This window comes from Melopsittacus undulatus, chromosome 7, assembly GCF_012275295.1.
Source record: "Melopsittacus undulatus isolate bMelUnd1 chromosome 7, bMelUnd1.mat.Z, whole genome shotgun sequence".
Classification (NCBI taxonomy): Eukaryota; Metazoa; Chordata; class Aves; order Psittaciformes; family Psittaculidae; genus Melopsittacus; species Melopsittacus undulatus.
The window spans coordinates 141,364-158,348 of record NC_047533.1 but is presented as its reverse complement, the minus strand read 5'-3'; the positions used below and the strand labels follow the sequence as shown (position 1 = coordinate 158,348).

The window sequence follows — 16,985 nt, the reverse complement described above, 5'->3', positions numbered from 1 at the left end:
GAGCTGGGGGTGCTGCAAGACAAGCCCTATCCCTTCTCATGCACTCATCTCAATCTCCTCTGACAGGTTCAAGCCATTCCTCTTGGCCTGTCCATGCAGGCCCTTGTCCAAAGCCCCTCTCCAGATTCCTGCAGCCATCTCAGTGGCTTCTCTGGACTCATTCCAACAGCTCCACTCTTTGAATGAGTCCATCCAGCCAATTCCTTACCTACTGAGTGGTCCGTCTATCAAATCCATGTTTCTCCAGCTTAAAGACAAGGGTGCTGTGCAGGACAGTGCCACAAGTCTTGTGCAAGGCCAGGCTGATGGTGTCAGTGGTTCTTCCCTTATGCTTCAGCCCTGTAACCCTGGCACAGAAGGGCAGATTTGTCAGGCACGCCTTGCCCTCAGTGAAGCTCTGTTGGCTTCACCCATCACCTCCACATGCCTCAATTCCTCCAGCTGCTGGGCTTGGGGCAATGTTTCTCTCAGGAGGGACAAGTGGTCTCCTTCCCCCCTGCAGAACAAGGTCTTCATCTACCGGGGCAAGGAGTATGAGCGCCGGGAGGACTTCGAGCTGCAGCTGCTGAGCCCCTTCCCCAGTGCTGAGAGGCTCAAGAGCACGTGTCCCCCTGGGCAGGACATCACTGACTCCCCGGGACAGTGTATCCTTTGAGCAGGGATGGACAGGGAGGGATCCTCTGAGCAGGGATGGGCAGGGAGGGATCCTCTGAGCAGGGATGGGCAGGGAGGGATCCTCTGAGCAGGGACCAGGCAGGGAGGGATCCTGAAGCACGGGCCGGGGGGAGGGCTGGTTCCTGGGCCATTGCCCTCACTTGGGTCCCTCAGGCCGTGTCCCTGCAGTGGTGCTGGTGGCTCCTTCACTCCTGCAGACATCCAGTGTTTCACTGTGCAGCCGGCGGAGGAAGCCAGGGGCCGGTTCAAGAACCGGAGCATCCCGGAGCAGATCACCAAGTGAGTGTCCTGGCACAGAGGCTGCTGCTGCCCTGCTCCGCATGGGAAGGAACAAAGAGGGACCTTTCCCCCCTCTGCCCTTTCCATCCTCCAGTTTCTACAGAGCCAACCACATCCAGAGGTTCAACTACTCACGGCCCTTCAAGAAAGGCCCAAAGGACCCGGACAATGAATTTGCAGTGAGTGAGCTGGGGAGGCTGTGAGGAGCTGGGTGCAAGCAAGACAGGGGGCTCCCAGACCTGGGATGGGGACGGCAGTGGTTCCATGCACATGGGATGGGGAGGTGGGAGGCCCCTGCCCCATGGGGTGTCCCAGGGTACTGGGCTGACCCCCTCGCTTCCCACAGAACATGTGGATCGAGCGGACGACCTTCCTGACAGCCTATCCCCTGCCCGGCATCCTCCGGTGGTTCGTGGTGACCTCCACCACCACGGTGAGGGGTTCAGGGGCAGCAGGACCCTCCCGGGGCATCCCTCCCCCAGACAGCAGCACACGGACCCAGGCGTGGGTGCTGCCCCCCTTCCCCTTCTGGGCTCCCCAAGCTCAAGCAGCTGGAACCTGGGTGCAGGAGCAGGTCCTGCCCCTGCCCCACCAGCCCCTGCTCTCAGTGCAAACCAGACCCAGTCCCCCTAGCACTCAAACCCCCAAACTTCCAGCTCGCTCCTGTGGTGCTCTGGGTGCAGGGCCCAGGTCAGTGCAGGTGGCAGAGCAGGTGCGAGCACAGAGCCCGGCCACCACCGCTGCCAGGCACTGGGCATGACCCCCTTTGGCATCGCCTTAACCCCCCTTCCCCAGGGCTGGGCTTGGACCGGTGCCGCAGGGAGCGGAGTCCCAGGCCATGTACCCAGGGCTGCTGCTGACCGTGGGCACAGATACTCCCCAGCACTCCCTGACTGGTGCCAGCAGCACAGATCTGGTGACAGGGCCTGGTCTGGGCACTCACCCACCGGGTGCCCATCTCCTCCGTGGGGAGCAGGAGGCCACGTGTGGGAGCAGCAGTGGTGCTGGAGGGGTTCTAGCAGCTCCATGTGTGGGTTTCACACCCCTCACAGAGGGAGGTGCCAGAGCCCAGTGGCTCAGGTGCTGTGGGAGGACATGGGAATGTCCTGGCTGGGCCACCAGTGCTGTGCTGAGCACAGGGGCCGCATGAGAGCTGCCACATCCACCTCCTGGCCTGCAGGACTGGCCCTGCTGCAGCCTCTGCTCCATGCCGGGACCAGCACTCCCAGTGCCTCCTCCTGAGCCCTCGGCTCAGCTGCAGGAGCTGGTGCCAGGGGCAAGGGCTGTTGTGGCATGAGAGGAGCAGCCCTGGTGCTGGGGAGGGCCCTCGCTGCCACCCTGCCCAGGCTGGGCAGGTCACAGGGCCAGCAGCTGTGACCTCCCCTCCCTGGGCACAGACCATCATCTCCCCCCTGGAAAATGCCATCGAGACCATGATGAAAACCAATGAGAAGATCATGAGTGAGATCAACCGGCACCAGCAGGACCCCAGCTTGCCCATCAACCCGCTCTCCATGCTGCTCAGCGGCATTGTGGACCCTGCTGTCATGGGGGGCTTCGCCAAGTACGAGATGGTGAGGACACGGGGTCTGCGCTGTCCCCTGCCTGCTTGGGGCTGAGCAGCTCCTTGGCAGCACTGAGCCAGCTCCGTGCAGGCCTTTTTCCAGGAGTCCTACCTGCGGGAGCACCCCGAGGACGAGGAGAACATCCGGAAGCTGAAGGACCTGATCGCCTGGCAGGTTCGGATCCCAGCATCCACCAGTCCCAGTGCCCCACCTGGGGCTCCGCAGGTCCCCTGGACCTGTCCCTGTCCTGCAGGTGCCGCTGCTGGCGGAGGGGCTCCGGCTCCACGGGCTGAAGGTGACAGAGGACCTGCGGCCGTTCCACGAGCGCATGGAGCAGTGCTTCGGGCAGCTGCGGGCCAAGGTGCAGAGCCAGTATGGGCTGCGGGAGATGGTGAGTGCTGAGCGCACACCGCGGATCACACCGCACAGGTCAGGTCTGGGGCAGCAGGGACCCACCCGTGGGGCTGGAGCTGCAGCAGGGCAAGGGGCTCTGTGCATGGGTACCCTGGGGGGACACAGCACTGCCGTGGGATGGCACAAGCCCAGGCAGAGCAAGGTCAGGTGTGGGGGGCTCCAGGCTCTCCTCTCTCCCGGTGCTCTCAGGTCTGCTTCGAGGACAAGCGCCCCGGACGTCCCCGGTCCATGGCCTGGGGCCCCGACTGGGACCAGCTGAGCCACTGTGGAGATTGGCAAGTACCGTGGTGGGAGCACCGGCCCCAAGCCCCCCCTGCCCTCACCCCTCCTGCTGCCCCTGAGCTGCCCTCAGCCCCTCTGCCCAGACCAGTGCCCTGCTCCAGGCATATCCTGGGGGTCCCACCCCGTACGGGGCGTGGAGCAGAGGCACCCGATACGCAGCTCCCAGGCTCCCCTGGCACCTGGGCCATCCATGCTGGCCCTGCTGGCTTGCCCTGCCAAGCACCCACTGTGGAGATGGTGCTGGGTCTGGCTGGCCCATGCCATAGCCCTGCTCCCCATCCCCTGCTGCTTGCTTGCCCACCCCTCACCAGCCCCAGCACGGAGACCTCCCCGAGCCCAAGACCCACCAAGAGTGAGGAGCGCAGGGAGAGCCGCTCCAGCACCTTCTTTGGGCACCGGCAGCGGGACCTGTGCCCGTCCATCTCGGAGCTGCCGGAGCCCAAGGTGAGACTCAGCCCGGCCCCGGCGCCTCCCCTCCTGCCGGGGTCCATTCATGCTCCCCAGGCCTCCTGCAGCAGCAGGGACCCCAGCACGGGTGGGACTCGAGGTGCCGGTGGAGGAGGAGCAGAGGGGGGCAGAGCAGAGCTCGGGGTGCAGGCAGGGTGCTGGGGAGCGCCGGCTCCACCAGAGGCTGCTGCGATGCCCCCGCGGTGCTGAACCTCCCTCCGCACCCAGGACGAGAAGCGGAGACTCCCCCACGTGAACGAGAGCAGCTCGGGGCCAAGCGGCGCCGGTGCCCAGCTCAGCCCCACAGGTACCACCCCCACCCCACAGGCAGGCTTAGGGCTGCGCCCCGGCCGCAGCAGGGCGGGTCCGAGCACTCCCAGCGCCTGCCCAGCCCCGCAGGACGCCGGCAGCACCGGAGCAGAGCGCGGGCAGACCCCATGCGGCTCCGGTGCCTCCACGCGATGCTCCCCGTGGAGCATCCACTGCTGACCGCGGACCCGGTGCCCGTGGGTCCCGGTGCTGAGCTCCCGCTGCCCCCCCTCCTGCGCCCCATGGCACCGCAGCCCCGCAGGCAGGAGCCGGTCCCGGCAGCCCCGGGCACCCCCGAACCCCGCAGGGTGACCCCCCCCCCCCCCCCCCCGCAGGACCGTCCCCGTCCCCCACCGGCTTCGGGGGCCGCGTGAAGAGCGCCAGCAGAGCCGCTCCACTGCCGCGCAGGATCAGCTCCGCCGTGTACGACACCTTCCTGGAGCTCAGCGATGCCGGAGGGAGGGTGTCCCCGGGAACGGGCACAGCGCCCGGGAACGGCGGCTCCGGCGGGCGGGTGACCCCAGCACCCCCCGCGGACGGACACCAAGGCCCGAAGCCGCCGCTGGCACCGCTCAAGTTCAAGCGCCTCTCCCAGCTCTGAGCCTGCGGCCGCAGCAGCCGCATCCACCCAGGGATGGAAACCGTCCTCATGACCCCGCTCCCTGCCAACGGCCCTGGTCCTTCCCTGCCCCATCCCTGCCTCATCCCTGCTCCTTCCCTGCCTCATCCCTGCTCCTTCCCTGCCCCATCCCTGCTCCTTCCCTGCCTCATCCCTGCTCCTTCCCTGCCTCATCCCTGCTCCATCCCTGCTCCTTCCCTGCTCCATCCCTGCTCCTTCCCTGCCTCATCCCTGCTCCTTCCCTGCCTCATCCCTGCTCCATCCCTGCTCCATCCCTGCCCCTTCCCTGCCTCATCCCTGCCTACTGTGCCAACGGCCCTGTTCCTTCCCTGCCCACTGGACCCCCACTTGCACCCTGCACAGCCCAGGGCCTCCCTGCACGCCCCAGCACAGGGCATAGCCACCCTGCATCCTGCCAGGGCTGGCTCCTGCCACCCTTCAGGTGTCCCCAGGGCTGGGACTTCCCCGTCCCCAGACTTCCCCACCCCAGTGCTCCAGAGGCCCCAGGTTCCTGCTGAGCTGAAGTGGCCGCACACCCACTGGTACCAGGCCATGTCCCAGCTGAGCTCTGAGCCATGCAGCCCCTCAGCACCATGCTACACTGGAGAGGATCTTCCTTCCTCCACCCTCAACTGCCTGTGGACCATGGCACGCACAGGGCAACAAGCCCCCTGCCAGCATGGGCCCAGCTCTGCCAGGGGCAGCTCCCGTCCCTTGTCCCTCATCTTCCCACCCCATCCCACAGCACCAGAACCAACTCTGGCCCAGGCAGGTCTGTGTGCAGCCTGGGCAGTACCAGCCCTCCTGCCACATCTGGCTTCGCAGGCCCTGGCCACCAGCACTGGGCTCCCCACTGCCTCAGTCATGGCCAATAAAGCACTAATGCACCAGCCTTACATGCTATAGCAGGGCTGAAAACTGTCTATGAGCCCAGCACTCATCCCTACATGCATACAGGCCAAGCAGGGGCCCTTTAACAGCCAGGCACCCCCCCCAGCACCCCAACTGGCAGGGACTTCCTGCAGCCTGAGCCCATGGGAATGCCACAACGCCCGGAGCTTGCCTGCTCTCCCGGTGCTGGGCTGTGTGGGTCTGGTGCTGCCAGTGACTCAGGGCTCTTTATTCGCACTCTGATGTTGCAGCTCAGGAATTATATTTACAGTCTGTGTTAAAAAGGAGGAACATGGACCCGTAACCAAGGGATGGGGGGGCAGGGGCTGCCTGCCCCTGGAGCTGCCATCAGTGGGCTTCTGTCTATGTGGGAGAGCAGGATCAGCTCCTGGGCTGGGGCTAAAGTAGGGATGACGGGAGACAGTGCCTCGTGCCACAGCTGGGAAGCCTGGGAGCAGCTGGGCTGCACTGATGCCTGGGCCGCCCCCCACGGAGCCTCACCGATCCTGGCTCTTCACAGTGGGTTGGCTGAGGAGGCCGCCAGTCGCTTCCCGATGTAGATCCTGGGTCGGAAAGAGAGGCTGTAAGTGACCCCCCAGAGATGCTCAGAACAGCACCCAAGGAAGAGCACTCCACATTCAGAAGTGTTTCCCCAGCCCACCTCCATGAGGGCAGCCTCCTGGGCCAGGCCAGCCAAGGGCTCCCAGGTTACAGACACCCATCAGTGCAGGACTCCCCCTGCATGCACCCGAGCCCAGGTCAGGCCCATCAGAAACTCACCCGAGCCCTAGCGTCAGCACATGGCTGAGCAGCAGCGAGGGGATGAAGAGCAGCAGCAGCTCTGAACTGAACAGTTTCTTCTTTCTCCCCACTGCTCCTCCCTGCAGGCTCCACAGCACCGGCTGCGGGGAGCACACAAAGGCAAACTCCCTGGAAAAGCGCACAGTTAACGGGAAGGGAGGAGGACAGAGCACTGCAGGAGGGCACAGGACAGGGGACAGCAGGGCGTGCCGGCAGAGGATATGGCCTTACTTTGGAGAGAGATGCTGAGGGTGGCAGGCACAGGCCCAGTTGAGGGATGCTGGCAGGTGCTGTTCCCTCCGCTCGGCTTCATCTGGTACATCCCGCTAGGAATAGGCACAGGACAGGTAAGCCCAGGGGCATTCAGCACAGGACACAGCATAGCACAGGGCATGGCACAGGGCGCAGAGCAGGCTGTAGCTCCCTCACCTGCCGGGGGTGCAGGCAGCCTGGCTGGGGCTGGCTGCACGGAGGCCGCAGGTCGCTGTCCCCAGGTCGCTCGCTGGCTGGACCGGCTCCATCCTCATCCCAGACTGGGGAGCCCATCAGGAGCAGGGCACTGCAAAGCAACCCCCGGTCACCAGGCCTGTGCTACCCCAAGGGCCCAGGCTCACCCATTGCTGGTCCCTGGCACTCACCTCTCGCCGCTCTCAGTCTCCAGCTGGGCCTCCAGCAGCATCCGCTCCACGTCGGCATGGCAGGAGAGCCGCGAGGGCTCAGGCTCGGGGCCCCCGGGGCTGCAGCGCAGCTCCACCCAGGAGCCTGCAGGGGCCGTCAGCCGGCACCGACCCCAGGCCCACCCGCACCCCGCTCTGCCCCCCTGTGCCTCTGGCACCGCTGCCCACGGACCACGGGAGCACCAAGCTCTGCCTCTGACCTGGGCATCTGCATCTGCCCAGGGCTGCCCTCACCATGCCCTGCTTCCCCCGGACCGTCAGTCCCCTGCCCGGGATCCCCACTGACCCCTGCCACCCTCCCCGGTGCACATCAGCACCCCGGGACCCCAATGGAACCAGCTTGCCCGTGAGCCCCAAGCTCCCCATCGACCCGGACCCCGGTGCACGTCAGCCCTCCCGGGACGCCCATTAACCTAAATCCCCCCATGAGCACCCCCAGGCTCCCGTTAACCCAGATCCCCCAGGTCCGGCCGGGACCCCCAGGACCCGCATTCACCCTTCCCTCCGGTGCCTGCCCGGGCCCCTGCCTGACCCAGTGCACTCGGCACCCCCCGGCTCCCGCACTGACCCCCCCAGGCCCCCTCGCCCCCCGCCCGGTGCCTGCACCGACCGTCATCGCCGGTGCACGCCATGGCCCCGCCGCGCTCGGCCGCCGCGGCTCTGCCCGTCACGTGACACCCCCGAGCCCCCATGTAAATAAAACCACCGGCACCGGCAGCTCGCGTCTTAAAAGGGCACCGGCTCCGTGCAGGGGGGTCCGCGGGTGGGCCCCGGGGCGGCAGCGCCGGCGGAGGTCGGGTCCCCACAGGGCTCGGCCCCAGCCCCGCCCCGCGGCCGCCGCTGCCGAGGCCGCCGCGTTGCCCCTTTAAGCGGCGCCTACGTGCGGCGAGCGAGCGGGCGGCTGCCGCGGCGCGTGCGGGCCCGCACGGAGCAGGGCTGGCCCCGCCCCCTCCCCGGTAACCCCGCCCCCGTCCGGTAGCCCCGCCCCCCCGCCAGCAGAGCCGAGCCGCGCCAGACGCTGCCGCCGTTTATTGCCGCCGCCGCCAGGGGGCGCTCCGAGCCGCTCAGGGCGCACCGAGCCGCGCAGCGCCGCTCCGCTCCGCGAACCGCCTGCGGGAGACAGCGGCGTCAGCGGCACCGCCCGCGGCGCAGGACCCCCCCCCACCGGAGCCCCCCCACACCCGCGCCGTGCCCGTCCGAAGCTCGCCCATCCCGGCCCGCGGCAGACCCAGGGCACTAGCGGGACCGAGCAGCCAGGCCCCTGGACAGACGCATGCAGAGTGCTCCGGGGGGAGCCAGGACAGAAGGGAAGGAGCGGTGACACTGTGGGACCCCCCCTCCTGTGCCCAATGCTGAGCTGAGGGACACCAGCTTCTGCAGAGCATGAACAAAGCACAGCCCCACCAGGAACAACTGCCTGGCGCTGGGAATGCCGGAGCAGCCAGGGTATAGCAGTACTTGGGAGCCCTGAGCTGAGCCTGAACCACTGAGTGACGGGGGCTGCCATCACCAGCAACTCCAGACACACACACACCTGCTCTGAGGCTGGGACAGCACATAGGGCCCTTTGGGGTAAAGACACAGAGGAGCCCAAGTGCCTTCCCAAACCCCTTCCTCTCAGGAGCAGAGATCACTGTTCCATAGCCAAGAGGCAGAAGGGCCTCAGGAAAGGAGCAGCAAGAAGTCAGGCTGGGTATCCACAAGAAAGGATTCCCACCCTCTTTTCTTTGCTGCTGAACAGACTGTGACCAGTGGATCCAGCCCTCATCTCCACGCTCCCATCAGGCCTGGGGTCAGCTCTGAGCTCAGTCTACCACTGTCTGTGGCACAGGATTATTCCGAGATGGAACTCCTCCAAACTGCCATCACCTTTCAGGAAAATAAAGCTGCTTGAACCAAGTCCTTGGTGAGCAAGAGCTACCCAGAGCCACCTGGGACAAGCCCTAGAGAAGTGGGCACTGAAGATTTGCCTCACTTCAGCTTCCAGACATGGGAATTTCCTTCTCTCAGTAGCAGAGAGAAGCTGATCTCAGAGGTCTATGGGATCCCTGAGCCTCTGCAACCTTCTCCTGACTCTCCTGGAGCACCAGAGTGGTTCTCCCCTTCCCACAGACCCTACCAAGCTCTGTGCATTCCGTAGTCGTAGAGCACTCACTTCCGCTCCTACAAGGACAAGTGCTGCTCCACAGGGGACCCACACAAACTGCCTGGAACTCCTGCATCTCCTCTACACCAGACCCAGCACCAGAACTGGACGCTGGTTCCAGGATCTGCCTCATTAAAACCCCACACAGGGGTCAGACTCGCTCCCTGATCCCTGCACTTCTCCACTTACAGTGAGGAACCTGAACTGCACCCTCCCTGCTGCCAAACAGCCAACTCCTGCCTGAAATGTGTTCCCACACCATGAACACTCACTGCAGGCCCACAATGGCTTCTAGCAATCAAATCCCTTGCACCAAATACCAACTGAGGGGTTTTGCTATGCCTGCTCCTTAGCAGCTTCTGGCAAATAGCTTCAATCACACCTAGTCCCCAAACGCAGAAGCCCAGGAACAATCCAGGAGCACTTCCCAGGAATGACAAGGGGATGCAGACAAAGCTCTGCCCGAGCCCCTGTTCCTAGGCCAGAGCACGGAGCACACGAGGCTGGCCCTTGCCTGGAGGTGCCCGGGTGCTGCTGGGGGGCATGGGGGCTCTGTCTGGGCTGGAGCAGGGCTCTCACCTTCTGGCGTAGTCATAGAGCGCTCGCTTCCGCTCCTGCAGGGACAGGTGCCGCTCCACAGGGGACTTGGCAAACTGCTTTGCAGCTGCCTGGAACACAAAGCACAGGAGCCATGAGGACACAGCCAGACCCCAGAGCTCCCCAGTGGCTCTGCAGTGCCAGGTCACTTTAGAATGCTCCATCCCCATACCCCATGGCTAGCGCAGGACACAGACCATCGTGCTCTGGCTATGAGCCATCACACAGAAGAGACAACATAAATACCGAAAGTACCTTGGAAGAAGGCTCAGCTGCAGAGCCCTGGATGCCAGAAGCAGCTGGAGCCTGGGAGGTAGCTGGGGCAGGCAGGTCAGTACCAGCCTCCTTACTGTCAGGGAAGAAGGATACTCTCCCCTCCAGCAAGTTGGCAATGGTGGTGTCCACACAGTTGGTTTGGGCTGTAGGGACAAGGAAGATGTGTTAGAGCGAGCTGCCATTCTGGGACACTCACACCCTTGCTGCCCTTGTGCTCTACAGTGCAGCAGGGACAAGGTTTCTGCTCTCAGGCATCACAGACAGCATGGAAGGTGGTGCTGTGTCCTTGCTACCAGCAGGCATGGCTTACCCAGGTCTATCCTGATGACCTCCAGAGGCACGTGAGGCAGCACCTCCTTGACCTGCTGCGCCATCGCTGCGATGCGCCCGTCCTCGGGAGCTCCAGCCAGGCCGGACGGCACCCGGCGCCGTGCTGCCAGCGCCTGGCTCGAGGCTGCAACAACAGGGTGGCCTCTGAGCTGCTACAGCTCCACTTGCTCTAGCATGAGCTGCCATGGTGAGCAAGCTGTGGGCAGCAGCGGTGGTGCTCGCCCTGGCAGCCAACTCCAACCTCAGCCCAGAGTACACCCACAGCCCCTGCTCCCCAACATGCCTCCTTCTCTCCCTCTGTGCATGAGGAACCAAGAGCACCCTGAGCCCTCTCCAAAGGCAGAGCCCGAGTGGCAGTTCCCTAGTGAGGACACGACCCAGGACACCCACCTGGGGCAAAGGGGAGCAGCGATGTGTGTCTCAGCCTCTTCATGTGCTCAGTCCTGTCTGCTGCAGTGAGCCGTGTGGATACCACACCCAGCTCCATGGCCAAGAGCTGCAGAGATGCAGAGAAGAGGCACATATACATGACACACAACACATATGACCCCAGCATTCCCAGCTTGCAGGGGAGTGCAGTACATGTACAGGCCTGAGTGGAGCCACAGCAACAGCAAGAGGACTGGGAACTGATTTCTCCAGAGCCTGCATGGAGTGTATAAAGGACCAGGAGTTGGCAATATCATCCTGCCAAAATAGGCTGACAGGGAGATACAAGATCCTTGGTACAGGAGCTATAAGGCACCCAGCACATAAGGGAAAGGTGGAGAACCAACTGCTTCGTTTGACTTGTGGGATTATGGAAAGGGAGTGAAAGGCTTGAACTTGATGGGCAGAGCCTTGGGAACAGACAGAACGGAAAGGAAGGGGGCAGCAAACAGACCATGGAAGGGGCAATAAACTGGGGCCAGAGCTCCCATCACCCAAATGCACCCACCCAGGAACACCCCCTGCAGCTCTGCCCCCACCCTCTCCTGTGGGCACTGCTCCATCCTACCTCCTGCACCCGCAGCGCAAAGTCCTCGCTCGGCTCCTCCACGCGCCGGGGGACGGACGGCAGCCACCTAACGGGGACAACAGCACTGGGCTGTGGGGGGAGCACCCCCCAGGACCAACCCTGCAGCCCCACCGCAGCTTGCCCCAAGCCTCTCCCCACCAGGCGAGTGTGAAACCTCAACATAAGCTGCAGAGTTCAGGGAACAGCACGGTTTGGAAAACAAAGCTGCTCACTGAATCTCTATTAGCACTCAAGTGGAACATGCCAAATATGTCCTAATGAAGTTCCCAGAAAGGCCCCAGATGAGGAGCCACTGACACTTACATGCAAGTAGAAAACAGATCAGCAGGACTCCTGAATGTGACTCCAGCCCCCTTCTGCTGCCTATGAGCCCTTATCACACCAAAGCTCTCAGCCTGTCTGGGCTCACCAGGGCCCCAGAGAGGTGTGTGAACCCCCTCTGCAATCCACGAGTGACTGCAGGGAATCATCCATGGGACCTGAGGAACCCTGGGGTGAATTACAGCAGAGCAGCCAGCTTCAAAAATATACCCAGCAAATTGGACATGAAAGCCCTGGGAGACTCCTCTCCTTCCCCAACCCAATGCAGGAATCAGGCCCACTCTGCTTCAGAAGCTGGGCCAGCAACTGGACCTGGCATGGACCAAATAACACTGAGCAAAGCCACACTGAGACCACAGAGAGGGGCACATCAGCAGTACTGGAAGATCTCTCACTACCACAAGCTCTGTCCACCCCATGCCCTGCCCCAAATGAAAGAGAGAGGGATAGTACCTTACTTGATATACTGTGAAGGGGACAAAGAAGGTCCAGAGCAGCTCTGCAATCCAGGAGGAGTCAGCCACACTCTGGGGAAGAGAGCACAATGAGGCTGCATCCAGAAAACAGGAGCTGGGGAGGGCTCCATCAGGATGCTGGTGGTCTCTGCTCCCAAGGAACAAGGGATAGGACAAAAGGCAATGGCCTCAAGCTGCACCAAGGGAGATTTAGGTCGAGATTAGGAACAATTTCTTCCCGAAAGGATCCTCCAGCACCGGAACAGGCTGCCCAGGGCAGTGGTGGAGTCACCAGCGGTGGAGGGATTCACCCACCACCAGTGGAGACAAGGCCCTTGAGGACATGGTTCAGAGGTGGACATGGCAGTCCTGGGGTAATGGCTGGACTAAGCACAAAGGTATTTCCCAGCCAAACAGTTCTGTGAGTCCAAGACAGACCCCAGGCCTCAGCCTAGCAAGAGGTGCTGCAAGGAGGAAAGCCCAGAAACCACAACCATTGCAGGTGACTTTATAAAGAAGTCTCATCTCCCAGACGATCAGATCTCAGAAACCTACAGCCAAACCCTCACAGTGATAACAACAGCCAGACTCGAGCTCCACTGCCTTCTTGTCATGGCTGAACCCTGGGTGGTAGCTCAGCACCAGCAGCTGGGCAGGATGGGAGAAAGACGGAAGGAATGTGAATCCCAGGGGTTGAGATCACAACAGCTCAATAACTAAAGTATAACACAGAACCACCACTACTAAGGGAAATAACAAGGGGAGAGAAGATAAAGCTAAGAAGGGAAGGGGAAAGTATGAATAAACACAAGGGATGCCCAACCCAGTTTCTCAGCACTGGCCAACTGATCCCCAGCAACAACTAAACCACCCGTGTGTTACCAGCAGTGTTCCAGCCTGAACCCCAAGCCCAGCACTGCACCAGGTACCAGGAAGAAGGAAGCTGTCACAGCTGAACCCAGGCCACGTGGGCCACAGAACAACGCTTCCTCCAAGCTTCCAGATGCCCAAAGGTGGGAAAACTCTTCCTTAACTCCAAGCTCAGTGCTTCACTCAGCTCAGTGTGTCACACAAGGACCTAAGAAAGCTTCAGGCGAGGCACTGACTGAACCACTCAAAGTGCTGCATCTCCAGTGCAGTCTTCACAAGTTTCTGATAGTTTATAATTGCATAAGGAATCCAGCAGGATGAACTAGGGCAGAAAGTCCTGCTCAGCCTCTGGAGGCAGCAACCCGAGCCAAGCTATAACAGTGTCTTCAAACACCTGCAGCCATGTGCATGCTGTTGTCCCCAACATTCATGAAGGAAAACATGCACAGAAAATCTGTCACATCTCACAGAATCCCTTGGAAAAGCCAAAGGCACCGGGAAGATGTGATGCTCCCTATCAGCAATCCAGAACAGAGCCCTCCCACTCCTCTCGATTAGTTACTCAAAAATGTAGGGTGCTCACTGTTAGAAAACTGCATCTTAACCCACTGCTGAACTTGAGCAGAAGCAGCATTTCGCCTGAGCATGTGCAGAGCCTGCTGCTGTTTGCTGTCACACACAACTAACACCCCTCCACTCCTGCACCCCTTCTCTGGGGTGCAGGGAGCCACCCACAGCACTCCCTCTGCTGAGCTGATGGTGCTGAGTACTTCTAAGTTGCTATCTGGATCCTGCCTCATGCTTGTGGTCTCCTTGAACTCCCTCTACTACTGCCCCACTTTCCTGGCTGCAGGGCTGCCAAAGCTCTGCAGAGCTGTTCCCAGCTCTCACCATCACACCCAGCACCGCTGTGCACCACAGAGCACTCACACCACAGGTCCCAGCCACGCACCCACTGCTGCTGGTGGCTCCCTGGATCAGTGATGCAACTTCCTCATCATCCACCAGCCTGAACCTCAGCAGCAGAGGTCTCAGCGCTGTCCCCTGCAGCCAGTGGAGGCACTAAATGACACTGGCAAAGAACTAACCCCTGTCAGAGCCTCCCTTGAAAAATCCTTGCAATGCCTCTAAATCCATTCACTGTGCCCTATCCACTGTTCATCTACTGCCTTAAATAGGTGGACAATAGAGGACCAACTAAAATTTCAGACAAATGTAAAATGTATCTTTTAACCAAGTAGCTTCATAAATCATATAAAGAACTCAGAAATGCAACAAGATCTCCCTCTGTAAGCAAGCTAAGAACAGTTTACTGCAGTCTGTTCAGCAGCACCAGCATCAGCAGCACGAACTTTGCCACTTCTCCGAAGCTGATGTTGCATCATGCTCATGTCTGCACTTGGGAGTTCAAGAATGTACCCAGAGAGCCTGGCCAACCTTTGGCACATCAGCCACTCCAAGGCAACTGGAGCTACTCTGTCAAGAGACTTTAACAGCAAGGAGCTCACAAAGGTGCCAATGTGACTACAAGGGTATTGACTTGGTGCAAGTTTCCTGAGAAAGCCACCAGGAAAAGTATCAGCACTGAGGAGCCAGTCCCTGGGAAGAGGAGGCTGCATCTCCCGCAGGCTTCAAAGCAGGATTAACAGCCCTATCACGGAGCCCAGGCTTGCACAGCCCCCTTGCCCTGTGCCCCCACTCACCACAGTGACCAAAGGCCTCAGCACTTGCAGGGCGACAGGCTGCACCACGTCCGACACTGAGAACGGCCAGGAGCTGGAAAGGAGGAATTCCACAGGGAGTGATCCCAAGCCAAACTCAAGTGCTTCTGTGTCACAGCAGCAGCTGCTCTGGTACCTGAAGTGGAGCAGCCCGGCCCGCCCGTTGGTGGCTGCCTCCTCCGGGAACAGCAGCAGCGGGGGGTTCCCTCTGTGGGATGAATATGCCTTCAAGGAATCCACCAGCTCTGCTCGGCTCCCGCTCACTCCCAGCTCCATGAACCCTCGTGACCAGCAGATGAAACCAGGGGCACTGTTCAGGGCAGGCTGCAAGGGAAAAGGAGTCAGAGGAACCCTGTCCTATCCTGTCCTCCCCCCAGGTGCTACTTCCCAGTGGACAATGGGAAACAAAGCTCCTGCTTATCAGCAGAGATGCTTCTTGGGGCAAGGGAGCAGCCTGCTGGCTAAAAGTGCTATAGCAGAAAGCACATTATTACTGCAAGGCCCCAGGTCCTCAGGTGTTTGATTCCTGATCTACAGTTTAGGCTGTACTTTGCCTGCCAGAGAAACAAACTCCCCCTGCCTTGGGCAACAACCGTGTTTCCCACTGCTCTCTCTAGAGGCTCCTGACACACCTGGTAAAGGACACACTACTCCCAAGAACTACTTTTCTCCAGGTAAGGAGTAAATCTGCCACTGTTCAGGGTATAGAACCAACCAACTCACTCCCAGGCACGTTTAGAGCCAGCTGACTCGGGAATTCCCACTATGGGGATTTCACAAGAGCAGAGGGAGTTACACAAGCAGCAGCCCAGCAGAACCCCAGCACCACCACCCCACAGCCAGTGAGGGGGACACCCAGTGCTGGGGGAAAAGCCTCACATCCAGCCCTGCTCCTGACAGCACCTACCTAAAAGAGACGCAGCTGCTGGGATCTGCCAGTCTCTTTCAATAAAATCAATACCCATTCTAACACTTCCTGCTCCTCTCACCCTGCTCTAGGTTTCATGTAATGCCCAAGCACGTGACACTGAACCACAAAGAACTCCAGGCTTGTGGATTGATAAAGGAGAACCAAAGGAGACCAGGGCAACACCTGGGTTCTGACAGGGCTCTCTGGGCTCTTCTCCTGGGGAAGGCACCCTCCGGACCCCAGGGAGGCTCCCGCCAGCCCCTCACCGTGTTGCAGGAGGTGAGGAGGTTGATGACATTGTGGTCGAACTGCGTGACGTGGTTGGCGATGTAGACTCTGACGCCAGCGTCGCGCAGCCGGGGGTCGCTCTGCTGCACGCACAGCCCCAGCACCGAGCACATCACCCGCACGATGAACCTGGGGGGAAGCAGCTTCCTCACATCCTGGGGCCGGAGCCACCACTGAGCACAACCAGCAAACAGAGGGGACCTGGCAATGCACGTGACTGGACAAAGGACACTGGTACAGAGGATGAGGGAACAGTCTGGGACAGGAACTGCAAGGGTAGGAGCGGGGCTGCAGGCTGCCTGCAGAGCTGCTGCTGCAGCGGGAACAGGGGCAGCAACCACCACAGGATCCGCACCGATCCAAGTGCTCTGCATCCACCCTTGGGCACTCAAGAGGCCACTGCCTGCTCTGGTCATGGCAGAGAAGGTGCCCTCATGGGTCTGAGAGCAGAGAGACCCAAAAGCTCCTTGTGACCCTCTGCAGGAGCCATGCCCGCGGCTCAGGCCCCCTCCTCCCGGCACGCACCGGCGCAGGCCGCTGTCGGGCAGGGCGCAGCTGACCAGGAAGACGTGCACGCCGATGAAGAGGCGCAGGACGAGCAGGCAGAGCCCCACGGGCGCGTAGAGCAGCAGGGCCAGGAGCAGGAACCCATCGCTTGGAAACCTGCGGGTCAAAGAGCAGCGGAGCGGCCTGAGCGCGACCGGACCGGGCCTCGCTGCGCCACCCCCCTCCCGGGACATCCCGGTATCCTCACGGAGCTCCCTCAGGAGCCCCCCTCCGCAGCGGGCCCCAACCCCCCAGGAAAAGGCCGCCTTACCCCCGCGGGCCTCTCTCCGCCATCCCCCCCCATGAGGCCCCGAGGCTCCGCTGCGGCTCTCACCGGTGCGAGTCGAAGAGCCGCTCGGGGCCCGGCGCCGAGGGAGGCTCCATCCCTACCGCACCGGGTACCTCAGGGACGCTCAACACCCGCCGCCATCTTCCCCCGCGGCCGCCCGCCTGCCCGCGCGGGGCAGCTTGGGAACGGCGGCGCCTTCCCGGCGTGCACCGCGCCGCACCCCGGTACCCCTCTCTGTCACCGAGCCCCTTCGGCGAGG

The 16,985-nt window shown here is 61.8% G+C and overlaps 3 protein-coding genes across 4 annotated transcripts in view; 1 reads left to right on the top strand and 2 right to left on the bottom strand.

Moving 5' to 3' along the window:
• The window catches only part of LOC101878719 (dedicator of cytokinesis protein 2-like), a 45,742-nt gene extending 41,120 nt beyond the window's left edge, over window positions 1–4,622 (top strand). Inside the window, exons 42-51 of the mRNA XM_034064654.1 lie at window positions 503–644; window positions 873–954; window positions 1,049–1,133; window positions 1,301–1,387; window positions 2,352–2,528; window positions 2,610–2,693; window positions 2,773–2,910; window positions 3,123–3,659; window positions 3,891–3,969; window positions 4,307–4,622. Coding sequence (XP_033920545.1) covers window positions 503–644; window positions 873–954; window positions 1,049–1,133; window positions 1,301–1,387; window positions 2,352–2,528; window positions 2,610–2,693; window positions 2,773–2,910; window positions 3,123–3,659; window positions 3,891–3,969; window positions 4,307–4,572 — 1,677 coding nt within the window. The 3' untranslated portion in view covers window positions 4,573–4,622. The remainder of the gene's footprint in view (window positions 1–502; window positions 645–872; window positions 955–1,048; window positions 1,134–1,300; window positions 1,388–2,351; window positions 2,529–2,609; window positions 2,694–2,772; window positions 2,911–3,122; window positions 3,660–3,890; window positions 3,970–4,306) is intronic.
• A 1,067-nt stretch (window positions 4,623–5,689) lies between these two features.
• Window positions 5,690–7,826, bottom strand: LOC106023642 (BCL2/adenovirus E1B 19 kDa protein-interacting protein 3-like). The gene is made up of 6 exons (XM_034064796.1): window positions 7,570–7,826; window positions 6,921–7,044; window positions 6,712–6,841; window positions 6,514–6,608; window positions 6,262–6,411; window positions 5,690–6,044 (listed from the first exon to the last, which is right to left on the bottom strand). Exons 1-6 carry the CDS (start codon window positions 7,649–7,651, stop codon window positions 5,996–5,998), a joined length of 630 nt encoding a protein of 209 aa, XP_033920687.1. The 5' UTR covers window positions 7,652–7,826; the 3' UTR covers window positions 5,690–5,995.
• A 147-nt stretch (window positions 7,827–7,973) lies between these two features.
• AUP1 (AUP1 lipid droplet regulating VLDL assembly factor) lies at window positions 7,974–16,930 on the bottom strand. Of its 2 annotated transcripts, none has more exons than XM_034064977.1 (12): window positions 16,772–16,930; window positions 16,417–16,554; window positions 15,870–16,020; window positions 14,830–15,017; window positions 14,676–14,748; window positions 12,101–12,174; window positions 11,306–11,372; window positions 10,699–10,804; window positions 10,289–10,432; window positions 9,958–10,121; window positions 9,685–9,773; window positions 7,974–8,069 (listed from the first exon to the last, which is right to left on the bottom strand). In XM_034064977.1, the coding sequence occupies exons 1-12, from the start codon at window positions 16,819–16,821 to the stop codon at window positions 8,024–8,026; spliced, it is 1,290 nt and encodes a 429-aa protein (XP_033920868.1). In that variant the 5' UTR covers window positions 16,822–16,930; the 3' UTR covers window positions 7,974–8,023. The 2 variants fall into 2 exon arrangements, with proteins under 2 accessions (XP_033920868.1, XP_033920869.1); XM_034064978.1 differs by lacking the exon at window positions 16,772–16,930 and adding an exon at window positions 16,709–16,746.
• Window positions 16,931–16,985: the final 55 nt, after the last annotated feature.